Source organism: Patiria miniata, unplaced genomic scaffold (genome assembly GCF_015706575.1).
Source record: "Patiria miniata isolate m_02_andy unplaced genomic scaffold, ASM1570657v1 HiC_scaffold_10, whole genome shotgun sequence".
Classification (NCBI taxonomy): domain Eukaryota; kingdom Metazoa; phylum Echinodermata; class Asteroidea; order Valvatida; family Asterinidae; genus Patiria; species Patiria miniata.
In genome coordinates this window covers 21184573-21198377 of record NW_024037048.1, presented here as the reverse complement: position 1 = coordinate 21198377, position 13805 = coordinate 21184573, and the positions used below count along the sequence as shown (strand labels likewise).

Below are 13805 nucleotides of genomic sequence, written 5' to 3'. Positions count from 1 at the left end.
CAATGTTACTGAAATACCTTGCATACTCTTACATGTAAAGGTAGCATCCATCATTTGTAATTTGTGCATTATGTTCGTTTGAAGCAACAAATCTAAAGAAGGGTGCTGAACAACTAACCTGATGTAGTTTCATCTCGGTGAATGCTGTATATTCCGAGAAAACAATATTCTGGGATCTTGATTTTAAATCAAAAGTTGCTGAGTCATGTTTTGAATTGGGCCTGAACTCAGCGTCCGAGACACGTTCTCACTGAGTCAATTGTAGCTTCACGATGTCGCGCACTGAACTGACGAATTATAGCAACAGTGTGCGTGTGTTTTTCGTGTCAATGCTTGTACGTGCTTCGCCGAATAAAAAAATGAACTACTAACAAAAATTTCCAACGATGCGTCTTTAGGTGCACCATTGGAAAGGCCTTCTTTCATTGATTTCTTCAAAATGACAGCGTGCCAGAAAGAATAATATCGCAGGTAGTTTGTGCCATTACTTTCTTTAAACCAAGTTTGCTTTTTAGATGCAAATGATGGACTGTACCGGTATATACCTTTCGTTACAGCAAAAGAAAGGATCATCATTTTAAATTGTATTTGAATAAAACCTATGGAAGGTTCGAACACCTAAGGATTACAGAGTTTTATCAAGTTATTGTGTTGTTTTTGATGCTGTTTTTTGTGTCAAAAAATGGTTAAGGCCAAGTAAAAAAAAAAAAAAGCAAAATCTCATCCAGACTTTTTGAAAGGTAGGAAAGAGGAACCCTTTTTCTTCTTTTTTCAAGATGGCAGATTTTTCAAGATGGATTTTTCCATCTTCTTGACTCTGTTGCTGTTACTTTTGCGTCAAAACTGAGTCGTAGGCCTTAAAACAGATTTTAAACTTGACTGCATGACTACATTTTGCTGGAAGGACATAAAATACTTGGTAACTAACAGTATTGCAAATGATTGATTTAAAAATAAAGGATTCAGCCGGAAAAAAAACGGAAGCAGGAGGACTGAGAAACTAGTTTATTTTTTACTTAGCCGTATTGGAAGCAAGATACACATTTGTTGAAACTTTTGCATCTTGTAATAGTCGCGCATCGTTCCATGGCGGTTGACATTTAATGCATGTTACCGTGGGAAATAAGCCTTATTACGCTCAACTGAAACGATCCACATGTGCATATGGCAATCCTTTTTATTCAGACGTAAACCTCTTTAGAACGACAAGCTAGCATCTCAGGTTTATTTTCACTGCATTTATTTGTTTTTTGGGTTGTTGGAACTTGGACGATCCATCTCCAGTATGAGAAACAGCACTCCATCGTCTCCTATTATATATCCCGTGGGAAATTTAGAGTCTGGAGTAACGTGATCACTTAAAGATGTCGTTCAACTTCTCAAGGAAAATTAGCCCCATCCAGAAGACATGGTCTGTTCTTAATAGCTTTCCAACTGGTGTCCTTTATTTCCCATGAGTCCTTGTGCAGCATTTGTATTCAGTACCGAGCCATTATTAGTGAGGCGATGAACTTTTTTAAAAGACGTCGGTGACTGCTGAACGGAGGCGAAAACATGAAAACACAATTTGGTCAACAAGTTTAAGAATTAATCCCATTGCTTGAATTTCTCGCTTGAATTTCAGTTGCATCAAGTACAAGCATGAGTTGGCCATTTTTGTCGAGTCCCCTGAATGTATTTCATTAATTGTTAACTGTTGAATGGGATGGCGCCAGACTATTTATGCAGGCATAATGCAGCCTTATTTTATTATCATTTTTTTAAATCTAGCTTTAAACGTTAGAGAATGTTTAATTACAAATTTTAAATTATTCATTGAAGCACACTGGAATTCATTTGTTAAATTGCTTCCATTTCTCTTCGCAAGTTCCAAAAATTAAGATTTTACCTCACTTTCAATTCAATATGGCCGACTCGTGCATATATAAGGCAAATATTCAACCTACCGGTAGCATGACTGTTTGCAATAAATGTATATTTGTTAACCTTCTTGCTTGATAGGCCACAGTCAAAAGTTCAATCCTGTTCCCCTAGGCCTGCCATGCCTGTGACACAGGCTAGTCACCAACAGTCAGATCATATTCTTGTAGGCACTGTGACAGTCAAAATCCATCAACAGACACAAGCAGGTCACTGGTGGGCACAGCTGGCTTATCAATCTCCTACAGTCAAAGCACAGCTTTATCAGGTTTCATAACAATCGCAACCAGTCAATCCTGCTTTATGAAGGCAGGGAGCACTCAACTGTTAAAAACAGTCACTTGATTTATTTTGACTGCTGGGCTGGCCTTGTTGAAATTGCCAGCCAGAGAGGGAGGGTTAATTAATGAAAATATTTAATTAACAAAACAATTAATTTAGAACATTTACAAAGAAAAACATTTCACATTTATTGAAAATTTATTCTAAAGAAATTGCTTTAAAGTTTAACTTTAAACTCAGAGTCTGAAGAAAAATGTAAATTGCGCTTTTTTTTTTTTTACTTCAATGAAAAGAAGATTTTAAAATGTTCAGAGTTTCATCACATTTGGATGTGTTTTGATCGTGAATAATGTATTTTTATAAATTCTGTTTGTCCATTGCTTTGCAGGCAAACACGTTATCAAAACGACGGAAAAGCGAGAACCCGTCCGGTTCCCGGAAGGTGAAATCGCAGCTCTGGAACGGCATCGTAACAATCACGCTCTTGGAAGGAAAGAATCTAATCCCCATGGACGACAACGGTCTGAGTGATCCCTACGTCAAATTCAAACTTGGCAGCGAAAAATACAAAAGCAAGGTAAACAATTTTCCGTAAATTTACTCCCTTTCCAAAAAGAACTTTCTGCCAAAAATCCGTAAAACAAGACGAGGTAAAAGCTGTTCAGTTTGTACCAGAGTGCAAATGATTCCATTCAATTGATTCTGAGTGGGGAAAGTATGTACATGTAGTATCCAGACGCAACTTCAGCGGTTGTGTACAAAGTCTATCCATGGAGAGTCAAGAAAATTGTCTAAGTATTTCCTAACAAAATTGGAAACGTTTCTCAGTCCCAAATTCATGTCTTATCATCATTTTTGCAATGGCTGACCTGGCTAACCTTTATTATTATTATTATTATTATTTATTCGGCCAACAAATGAACAAAAGTACAATGACAAAGCAAATAAAAATTAAAAAGTAAACAAAAATTGGAAATTGAAAAGTAAGACCAGACAAGACTGAAGAATGCGAGTAGGAGTCGGGGGAGGGGAGGGAGGGTGGACAGTTTGACAGGGGAGAGGAGATAGAGGGACAGAAAACAAAAACAATATAATATTCCAAACCGGCCGGGGTAAACAAAAGTGTACTAAAACACTGTAGCCCTAAGGCCTGCCAACCCATGCTCGAAATGTCTACACAAAAATTAAATAGAGATGATATACGAAGAAAAAAGTGGTGTCAGGTTGCAACCTTCTTTCCCAGAACGGCTATTCACTGGACGTCTTTTCATGCATCTGGTCTGCACAACGGGCCGGATTGAGCCAATTACGGGGTAATCCTATACAACAGCACTGCCCGGCTCTTGTCCCCAGCCAACAACCAGGCTAAGTTGCTTGTGCCAGTCGGTCAGTCGTGTAGTTTCTCAAAATGAGTTATTGCAGAACTTTTATCCTCTGTTAAATGATTTTTTTTTTTAAAACTTTGTAGACAGAAAAAGGTACCCTGAATCCCAAATGGATGGAGCAGTTTGACGTGAGGCTGTTTGAGGACCAGACTAATACGTTGGAGATCTCCGTTTGGGATAAGGATGTCGGTTCAAGGGACGACATCATGGGCAGGTATGATAAGCATCGTGCTGCAACGATTAAGTCGTCAACTTTAAAACTGCTCTCTCTGTAAAAAGTAAAAAGTAAAAAGTCTGTCACAAGCCAATGTGGCCCATTTCAGTAGCAAGAAACGACTGAGAATATTTCTACTCCCCCTGGATGGGATGCTAGTCCGTTGCAGGTTACTCCCCAGCTAATGCTGGTATCAACTTATACTCCTGGGTGGAGAGAGGCAAGTGGGGATAAAGCACGAAGAGTGGGGAATCATGTGAACAAGATTATCTCAAAGAAAACAGACTTCAGGGCAGATTGATATCATCTGGTGAATTGTTTCTAAAAACGGACCGAGTCGCAGGCGAGATTCCAGACCAAAAATGAAAAGGGAGGCTTTAAAAAAGTCGTGTTGATATAATGTGGAGTGCAGTGGCCTCGTGGTCTGGAGCATTGAATTCGTGGTCTGCGGGTAATTCTGCAGGTTGTGGGTTCGAGTCCAGCCTGGGGTCATGGTGCGTGTGCCCTTGGGCAAGGCACTTTGTCACTCATTGCTTCTCTCCACCCAGGAGTAAATGGGTACCTGTGAGGGTAGAGATGATTATTGTGATTGATTGTAGCTGCCTTGTGCCAAAATGGCAGCATGGAGCTGTATACTCCCCAGGGAGCTGAGATTGTCTTTGGCATGTTTTATTGGCCCAATGAGCAGGGTAATAATGATGTAGCGCCTTGAGCACCAATAATGGTGGATACGTGCGCTTTATAAATACGCATTATTATTATTATTATTATTATTAATTTGCATCTCCACTGTTTTGGTAGTGTTTGGAATTCGAGGAAAATTACAATCAAGGCTTGGACAATTAGGTAACCTTCGAATTGCTTTCTGTTGTACTTCAGTTGCAGATAGTTGTTCTAAATTTCAAGTTACATGTAGTTGGTGGTAGATATGAGATGTGTTAATTGAAAGGTAATATATAACATACATGTGCAAACATCTAGAAACAAAAGCGATGAATTATTATGAAATACCTTACTTGACTGCAAGGGAATAATAGTCTCAAGCATCCTGTGAAATCGTGGCACCTGATGTGCTGTCATTTTCAAGAAAAGTGGAATTTTTGTATCAATTCCCAGCGATGGTCAGCCGACCATCGTTGGAAAAAATGAAGACTTTTTCCAATACTTGCCCCCAATTTAAAAAATTTAGTTATATCTGCATTTTTTTTGCAATCGGTTATATATCCATGAACTGGTGCAAGCCAGCTAGTCTGGTTCCCGACCTGACAATTCCCCGACGTCTAAAAATGCTACATTTTGTCTGAAGTGGGGTCAGGGAACTAGACTACAAGAACAGCATTTTCTTTCTTGTTTTTTTCCAGCATCAACGAACACAATACTTAAACAGGTCGGTGTAACAATATCTGCAATAAAATACAAACCCCCAAATATATCTGTTTCTGAAAATTACAGCAAAAATAAATGTTGCCTATTTGGCCAATCAATTTTAAGGGGGAATAAATCACAGTCCTTGAATGTGGTAATTGTTGTCCTTTACTTCAGGAGTCAGATTGATATATCTGCCTTGAATCGTGAGGAGACCCATCATTGCGACTTGGAGCTAGAAGACGGAGCGGGGACGTTGTCCCTTCTACTGACCATCACAGGAACGTCTGGAACGGAGAGCATCTCAGATCTCGCAAACTTCAAGCACGATCCAAATACGGACAGGATGCTGTATAAAAAATATGTGAGTATAGCTGTATCGTTGTTCCAAGTACTATTACAGGCAATTGGGCTGGACTTTGTGGAACTAAAGAGGGCGCTATGTTAGCCTAGCAACAAGGGGCAAGTTCAACCTCGTACCCAGGCTGTCGAGCAGTACGCGCCCATCACTACCTGCTCTCTCACCCTGGTATTGGATCATTTGCATGTGCAAGATTTTTGCACACGTATGCAAATGAGGAATAGTCTGTTGCCTGCATGTGCGTTACATTAGCGTTTGTTTTTGTATGCGGTGTCTGGGGTAAAAACAGAGTCAAATCGTAGCAGCGCGAGCATGGCGTGAGTTACGAAAACACGATTTTTATTCAATTAAACTGTTACGATCTTAACGAAACAATATGCAGTATCACATTTCATATTAATATTAACAAATTGGAAAGGAAATTAATATTTTCGAGAAGGCGTGGACGAATGATCGCGAAAACACGTACTGCACGTTGTGAATAACAACACCAAGTACACGATAAAAATCCATTACTAGCCAATTGCGGTATCGAATCAGGATACAGGAAGAAAGTTTCCTATCCAGGGTTTACTATTGGAAACCGTGTTGGAAATAAAGTAAGCGCTGGGGACGAGGTTGGGGCAAGTTCGATCAAGGACCATAGTTGACCATAGTTCGGTAATTCTGATTGAACACACGCTAGATGACAATGGTTGGACTAGTCTAGTCGACTATTCAGGACCAGCCTACCGCGGATGGTTGCGCTACGATTTATAGCTGGTTATCAATCGCAATTTTTCATAGCATAGTGCAAAGGGGACCAACTGTCAACAAAAATGGCAGAAAAACGAAAACTGCGTGCTAAATTTCATTTTTTATTGCATAGTTTTTCTACATTAGTTTAGGATTCTGTCACGTTTGCCACCATTGTACAATAATCATGGCGTCTGAAACTACACGATCACTATTCTTTGTGTATTAACTAAACAGAAACTGCTCAGACGTGATGAGCAGTTGGAGCCGGCAAATTTGACAAAGTTGGTGATGTATTTTGTGTCTTGCAGGGGATTCTGAACAGTTTGAAAGACTTGAAGGATGTCGGCTGGCTTCAGGTCAAAGGTAATGCTTCATGTTACCATGGTTACCGTATCACTCTCATCATTGGAATGTTCTATTATCAGAACTCCGATATTTATCCAGCTTTCTGTAAAATATGTACTGTATGAAAGTAACAATCCTCAGATTTTTATGCAAAACTAAATTTTTAGTTTTTAACCCTTTCATTACCACATTGTTTATTGACTTGGCTCTCCCCAGGACCAAATTGTTTGCTCAGTCATGCGGAAATCACTAGAGCGTGAACAAAATGAGCACGAGTCAAAAAGTCACTTTTTTCAACCCAGATTTTCACTGCCAAGGAGTGATTTAAATCATAGGTGTTGTGTGTAAAGTTTGTTCCTTGAACCTTACTCTTTTATGTGATGTAAAAATGAAGTCCACATGTGTAAATATAAGAAAGTTATGCCTGTTTGTTCATCTGGTTCCATTTATCAAACTGCAAGCCATTTCACCACATGACCAAAATAGCACTCCATACCTCAATTTGTGCGTGGATACTTCTGAAGCACTTTTCTCATTTTTTTTGTAATGGCAACACTATGAATAAACTACACCATTAGAACGATCCGAAAACACTCTTTCAGCTGGTATATGGTTGATGTATGGGCGGCCAAACATATCAACATGCCGCCTTTCTGAAAAGTAGTGAATATATCTGTGTTGAGGGTGTTCTGTGTGTGGTTTCCTGGTCGACTAAAGTCGACCATGGGAATCAGCAGGGGGGTTCTTCTTGTCGACAAAAGTCGCCCATGGTAAGGAAAGGGTTAATGTGAGTTGGTATACCTGCACCCTAAACTTATACCCCACCCCAACCCACATTCAGTGGGCCCAACCCCTGTTCACTTACCCCCTCCCCTCACCCTACAGTCTCTCTCACCTCCCCCCACCTACTGTGCCAACTACCCCCCCCCCCCCCCCCCATCAACACAATGACCTTGTGACCAACGGCAGGTGCGTTTTTGATTGATTGCAAGTTGTAAGTCCAATAACTCAATAGCCAATTACATCCAACGATACCTCCCATAGTGCATCCCATCATGCATAACATGTTGCCATGGATACAAATTACAAAATGTCGTGGTGTGCGAAGGTCATCTGACCCCAGCCAGTCATTGTTGACTTTTATGTTTTTGTGTATTTACTGACATCAGTGACTTTCAAAAACTTAACATTTTCATATTTTCTAATTTTTTTTTTTATGATTTTATAATATTTTTAACCCAGTCCTGTAATTGGCGGGTCTTTTTCTGCTGTTGGATGCGGATAATAAATAAATAAATGAATAAGTTCCGGTATTTACATTTTCTAAAATCAGTCCCAGAAAATAGATGAAGAATTTTTAAATTGTATCTTGTAATCTTTTAGTAATTGTTTTTAAAAAAATTCACTCTTTGACTTTCTGTCACAAGTGTAGGCTTTATTCATGTGTCGGCCATATGAAATTGAAAGCGACGTAAAATCTTCATTTTTTGGAACTTGCAAATAGAAATGAAATTAATGAGACAAAAGTTAATTACACATTAATAGCAGTCTGCTGTGATGAATAATTTGAAATTTGTGATAAAACATACCCTGATGTGTAAGCCAAATTAAAAAACAAATTGAAAATGAGATTTGGAATGCACAAATAGTCTGGCACCATCCCATTCAACAGTTTACAATTTATAAAATACATTCAGGGAACACGACCAAAATGGCATCCTCATGAATAAGGTGTGTGAGTATTACTCCAATTTGGAAAAAAAAAGAGTCAAATTTTAGTCAGTTCCGTGAGTTTGAAAGTAAATATTGGAAAAGAATGTTTTATTGAAATCACCATTAACATGATAGCAGCCTACATGTATACATTTATAGAGTATAACAAAAATTAAGTAATTTTTATAAATCAAATTCCATTTTTTTTCTGTGCAGTTATTAAAGCACAAGGACTGGCTTCAGCTGACTTGGGAGGTGAGTGTCTGGCGCCCTCTTGTGACAAAAAAAGCGGTTTGACATCGCTTTTTGGTTAATGTTATTGAAAAGGGCATTTTTTACATAAACATTTAATAAAATTTCCATGCTTTTCCGGACAACTGAGGGCGCTGTTGCTGTGGTGTCATTTCAGGAAGACACTGTTCAGTTGAGGGGTTTTCTGTTAAAATTGTGAAACCCAAATTTTCTCATTGAAAACATTTGTGAGAAAAACTTGCTCATGACGCAACAACGAATCACCATAGAAAAGAAAATTTACGTCAGCAAAATATCCAAAATTCTGGCAGCTTTTAGTGCTGAAAAAGCTGTAACATTGAGGTTTCTGCCTGAAATGATATCACACTTTTGCTCATGAATATGGAAATTTGGATTGACGTAAAAAAAACCCAAAAGGCACCAAAATACCATTGAAAATGGTACAAAAAATAGAAAATAAGGTTTTAAAATGGGACACAAAGGTGCATTTTCAAGGATTACATTAAAAAAATTTACATTGCATTGGTCCTCTAAGCAGAAATAAAAAATATGCTTATAAAATTGGTTTGCTGAGCAGAAATCTGCCGAGTACCAGTTGCATCAAATATACCTAGCATGGCTTTTTGACTGGTAACCTGTGTTAACTAAACAAATATATTTGGTGCGTAGAACATTTCTCTCCTTAATGAAATTGGATCCTTATCTGTGTCAGATTGCTCAAAATATTGGTTTTAGTCTCTGAAATTTTTGTGTCAAATTTTCTTCTTTTTTTTGCTTCTAAAAACTGAACATTTCTAGTAGAAGAAAAATCCATTTAAGGCAAAAAAAAAAATAAGTTGGTCTGTGGTCAGCGCGCGCGTCGATTTTAATCGTGCGCATCAATCTTTTTTTTTTTCCAAAATGTTCCGCGGTAGCTCCAACAGCGCCCTCTATTGCCGCACCTCCTCAATTTTTTTTTACCAAAGAGCACCAAGGAATGGGAATTTGCACCAAGGCAAATGATCGAGGGCACCAAGGCAAATTATGGAGGACACCAATGTACATGAGGACACAAAAAAAAAAGCAAAATAGTACCCCACCTTGTCTGTACAATCCAAGCTTGAAAAAAAAAAAAAAGCTGCGTTGCCGCATCAATTCCGAAACTGTGGTCTTACCAGAGACCGACTATTTTTTTTTTTTGGCCTAACATTGCCGATGATACATATTATACACATTATATGGCGTTATTTTCGTAAATATAATTTGAACAAACAGGTCAATATTACGAAATTACATGTACCGGTATAGTTCCTCCTAAAACTAGAAACTAATTATAGATATAGTCAATTCTGGCAGCAGCTATTTTCTGAAGTGGTACCAGTCTCGTACAAGTCGTGCTCCGGGAGTAAGAGGCTCCGTTGACCAATTGGAATATCAAGATGCGCGTGTGTCTTATCTTTAAAAACATGTGCAGCATGCGTGTATTAGCGTTACACCACCGCAGCTTCGGTTTCTAATTCTAGTCGCTGGATTCCACTTACATACTGCTCATCAACAAATTCAGATTTTATTAACATTTTATTTTCAGGCAAGAGCGATCCATTTTGTGTGCTGGAGTTAGTCAACAGTAGACTACAGACCCAGACGTTGTACAAGACCCTCAACCCAGAATGGGGCAAAGTCTTCACATTGTGAGTATAGTTTGGCGCACTCATGTCCCTAGGCTGGACGCTTTACACTAACTGAATAATTTCAAAATTGGAATTGAGACCACGTCTGTCAGTGCTATGCTGTTGGGGACCTTTTCTTTTTGTTAATCCACTCAAAGACCGCACTAAGGCCCCCCGGTTTTCAGTGTCAACTTGAAATTAATCAATTGCTTCTCTCCAACCAGGAGTAGATGGGTATGTGTCGTCACCGACATCAAGAACTGACACGCAGTTGCGCGTGAATGCCCGGCACATGCGCGAACTTTACGGAACCGTGGTATTTTGGTCTTCGGTATTATATTGTGAGGATAGAGGTTTGTTGTTTTTATCAAAATTTTCCTATGTCATAAAAATAGTAGCATAAAGCATTAGTATCCCCCAGAATGGTGAGTTTGTTAAAAAATGTTTAATAATGGGTGACATTGATCCCTATGTGGTGAGGTGAGCATTGTTGGAGGAAATGATCCTGTTAAATGTTGAAATTAACAATATTCACATGGGTCTGAACCCCCATGCCTGAAGAAACGATGCCCATTCTCCCCTTTTTGACCTCTCATTCCTTCAGGACCTGCACTGCCAGTGGCTCCTTTAGGTCCTGTTGCCCCACGATTCCCCTTTGGGCCTGTAGAACCTCTCCCACCCTTTGCCCCTTTAAGTCCTATAGGTCCTATCATCGCACGATCTCCCTTAGGTCCTGGAGCTCCTGTAGAGCCTCTCCCACCAGTCGCCCCTCTAGCTCCTGTCGTCCCACGATCTCCCTTAGGTCCTGTAGCTCCCGTAGAGCCTCTCCCACCCGTTGCCCCTTTAGGTCCTGCAGGTCCTAACGCCCCACGGCCGCCCTTAGGTCCTGGAGCTCCTGTAGAGCCTCTCCCACCCATTGCCCCTTTAGGTCCTGCAGGTCCTGTCGCCCCACGGCCGCCCTTAGGTCCTGTAGCTCCTGTAGATCCTCTCCCACCTGTTGCCCCTTTAGTTCCTGTCGTCCCACGATCTCCCTTAGGTCCTGTAGCTCCCGTAGAGCCTCTCCCACCCGTTGCCCCTTTAGGTCCTGCAGGTCCTGTCGCCCCACGGCCGCCCTTAGGTCCTGTAGCTCCTGTAGATCCTCTCCCACCTGTTGCCCCTTTAGGTCCTGTCATCCCACGATCTCCCTTAGGTCCTGTAGCACCCGTAGAGCCTCTCCCACCCATTGCCCCTTTAGGTCCTGCAGGTCCTGATACGCCACGGTCGCCCTTTGAGCCCCTAGGTCCTAGGGTACCTCTATCACCTTTAGTTCCTTGTGATCCTGGAGGTCCTTGCGGCCCACGTTTCCCCTCAGGTCCAATAACTCCTTGAGGCCCTCTGCCACCAGTTGCTCCTTGATCCCCCGTAGGTCCTACCGGCCCTCTTGCTCCCGTCTCTCCAACTCCTGGGGCACCTTTAGCCCCATTTACCCCAGGAGCACCTCTGCTGCCACGGTCTCCGGTTGCTCCGACCTCTCCTGGAAGACCGACGCCAGGAGCTCCTTTAGGACCAAGCTTTCCTGGAGGTCCCCGATCTCCTTTCTCCCCAGCTGGTCCTGTCTCTCCAATCTCCCCCTTCAAACCAGACTCCCCCTTCTGTCCTTGACCTGGAATTCCGGGGATGCCCGGAATCCCCGGCGGTCCTGGAGGACCTACGATCACGTGACAGCAGGTGTTACAGCCCTTTGGGAGGTCCATGTCGGATTGTTGTCCTAGTGGGGTATCTGTTGCTGTCTGCATTATGTCTACGCGTGCACCGTTGCCAGGAAGACTCAAAGTCAAAACCACAAGTGGAAGTAGAAATTTCACCTGAAATTGATTAAAAGAAAAATGTTTTTAAAATTATCCATCACAAAGCAGTTCTCAAACTTTCCTTTTTAGAAAGTTTTCTTTTTAAGATAAGCCTCGATCCAAAAACTATTTCAGTGACTTGGGTGACAAAAAACTGAAATGTGTTCTCTGAAAGTCAGATTTGGTGAAACACCAAAAACATGTAGGATTTATGTACACACTTTCTTTTTGACTTTCATTTTAATAATTTTACTGAGTAAAGACTTTGTCACGTCGAACAAGTGAGAAAATAATAGTAAAGTCTGTCATGAGCCAATGTGATCCATCAGGCTGGCATTTATCTCAAAGCAGTGACAATAGTTTCAACTGAGAAATGTTCACATGCTGTATGAATTCACTGGCTACCTATTGGAACACTTTGTTTTGTCTACCTCCCCTGTTGTATATATGCGCAAACTTTTGTTCTTGATTTTTTTTAAGCTTCAAGATTCTTTTTCATAGCAAGTTCTTTCTTGTGGACTTTTGTGATTCCAGTTCTTGACATTGACTTAATTGTATTGAAAACTCACCCAATTCATCTTGGGAGATTCTGTTGTGAAGTTCGGCTCAGTAGCAGAAGAAAAGATGTCCCAACTCACCGATGAAATGAGGTGGTGTGACAATCCTGCCGAATAGTCACTCTACTTTATAGTTTAGAACCAGACTTGAAGATAGCCACATTTAGCTGAAGGGGGGGGGGGGGGTGGACATCTATGCATCGGGTTTGATATGATCGGAACCATAAATTTACAAAAGTTCATTTTAAGGTTTTTCTTTTTGAGTGCCTTCATTTTGTCGGGATTGCTTAGGTTAATTTTCTTGTGCAGGTTTATTTGAAAATAAACAGATGAAACTAGTGAAATTTTTCAGACGTCAGTCACGACACCCCTTTGTCAAAATAGAATAACCCATCAAGTTTTTCATTTTGGGCTTTTTACGGTGGTTTTTGTTGATCTTATCGTGATACCCACCTGGTGATTTCCTCCCACGTTGGTTTCCGTTGGTTTCCGTTGATTTCCGTCTTATTTCCGGGACAAACAGTGAACCCGGATCTTCCAGCAGGATTAGTCAAGGTTTTTGTTCCATACCAACTTGGAGCTCTAAACTGTTCAAAATTTATCTTCCATTTCCCCATTTCCTCCTGTCATTTACAGCTGTTAAAGTTATTGTAATTTTTAACAACTTGTTTTTACAAGACAAATAGAAATCATTCAATCATTACTCCAAAATCCTCATAAAAGATTTAATGCCATGGTCCAGTGGTTACGGTGTTTGACTCATGTACGATGGTACGTGGGTTCGAACCCTGCCAGGAACATGGTGTTTGTGCCCTTGGGCAAGACACTTAACTAAAATTGCTTCTCTCCAAATTGATGAAACATGTCCACATTACAAACAAATGCGTATGATTGATTTTCCTTGAAATCGGTTGAGTTTGTTTTTGACATGCCTTTATTTGAACACAAATCATTTCAAAACCCTTTTGAAAATTCTCACCAGGGATAAAGTTAGGATTCCAAGCTTTAAAATGATGATAACAATCATGGCGGTACGTGTTTCCACGGCAACACTAGAGCCGCGCCAAAAAAAAATGTTGCGGGTATTTTTGGACGTGCTGTAGTGTGAATAGCCTTGAATGCACCAAATCATAAATAAGACAATCTGCTTTTTCATGAATTTAAAACTTGCTTCAAGATTTAAGGAAATTCCTCTAAA

At 40.4% G+C, this 13805-nt stretch overlaps 2 protein-coding genes across 6 annotated transcripts in view; one reads left to right on the top strand and one right to left on the bottom strand.

Annotated features, from left to right (window-relative positions):
- Positions 1-13805, top strand: part of LOC119739821 (multiple C2 and transmembrane domain-containing protein 1-like) — a 94296-nt gene that overhangs the window by 60461 nt on the left and 20030 nt on the right. For all 5 annotated transcript variants that reach the window (XM_038214927.1, XM_038214910.1, XM_038214919.1 and 2 more), the window contains 6 exons: positions 2591-2779; positions 3671-3801; positions 5344-5530; positions 6574-6628; positions 8540-8578; positions 10143-10245. In XM_038214927.1, the coding sequence (XP_038070855.1) occupies positions 2591-2779; positions 3671-3801; positions 5344-5530; positions 6574-6628; positions 8540-8578; positions 10143-10245 (704 nt within the window). The remainder of the gene's footprint in view (positions 1-2590; positions 2780-3670; positions 3802-5343; positions 5531-6573; positions 6629-8539; positions 8579-10142; positions 10246-13805) is intronic.
- LOC119739849 (collagen alpha-1(I) chain-like) lies at positions 10240-12718 on the bottom strand. The gene is made up of 2 exons (XM_038214958.1): positions 12620-12718; positions 10240-12068 (listed from the first exon to the last, which is right to left on the bottom strand). Exons 1-2 carry the CDS (start codon positions 12626-12628, stop codon positions 10746-10748), a joined length of 1332 nt encoding a protein of 443 aa, XP_038070886.1. The 5' UTR covers positions 12629-12718; the 3' UTR covers positions 10240-10745.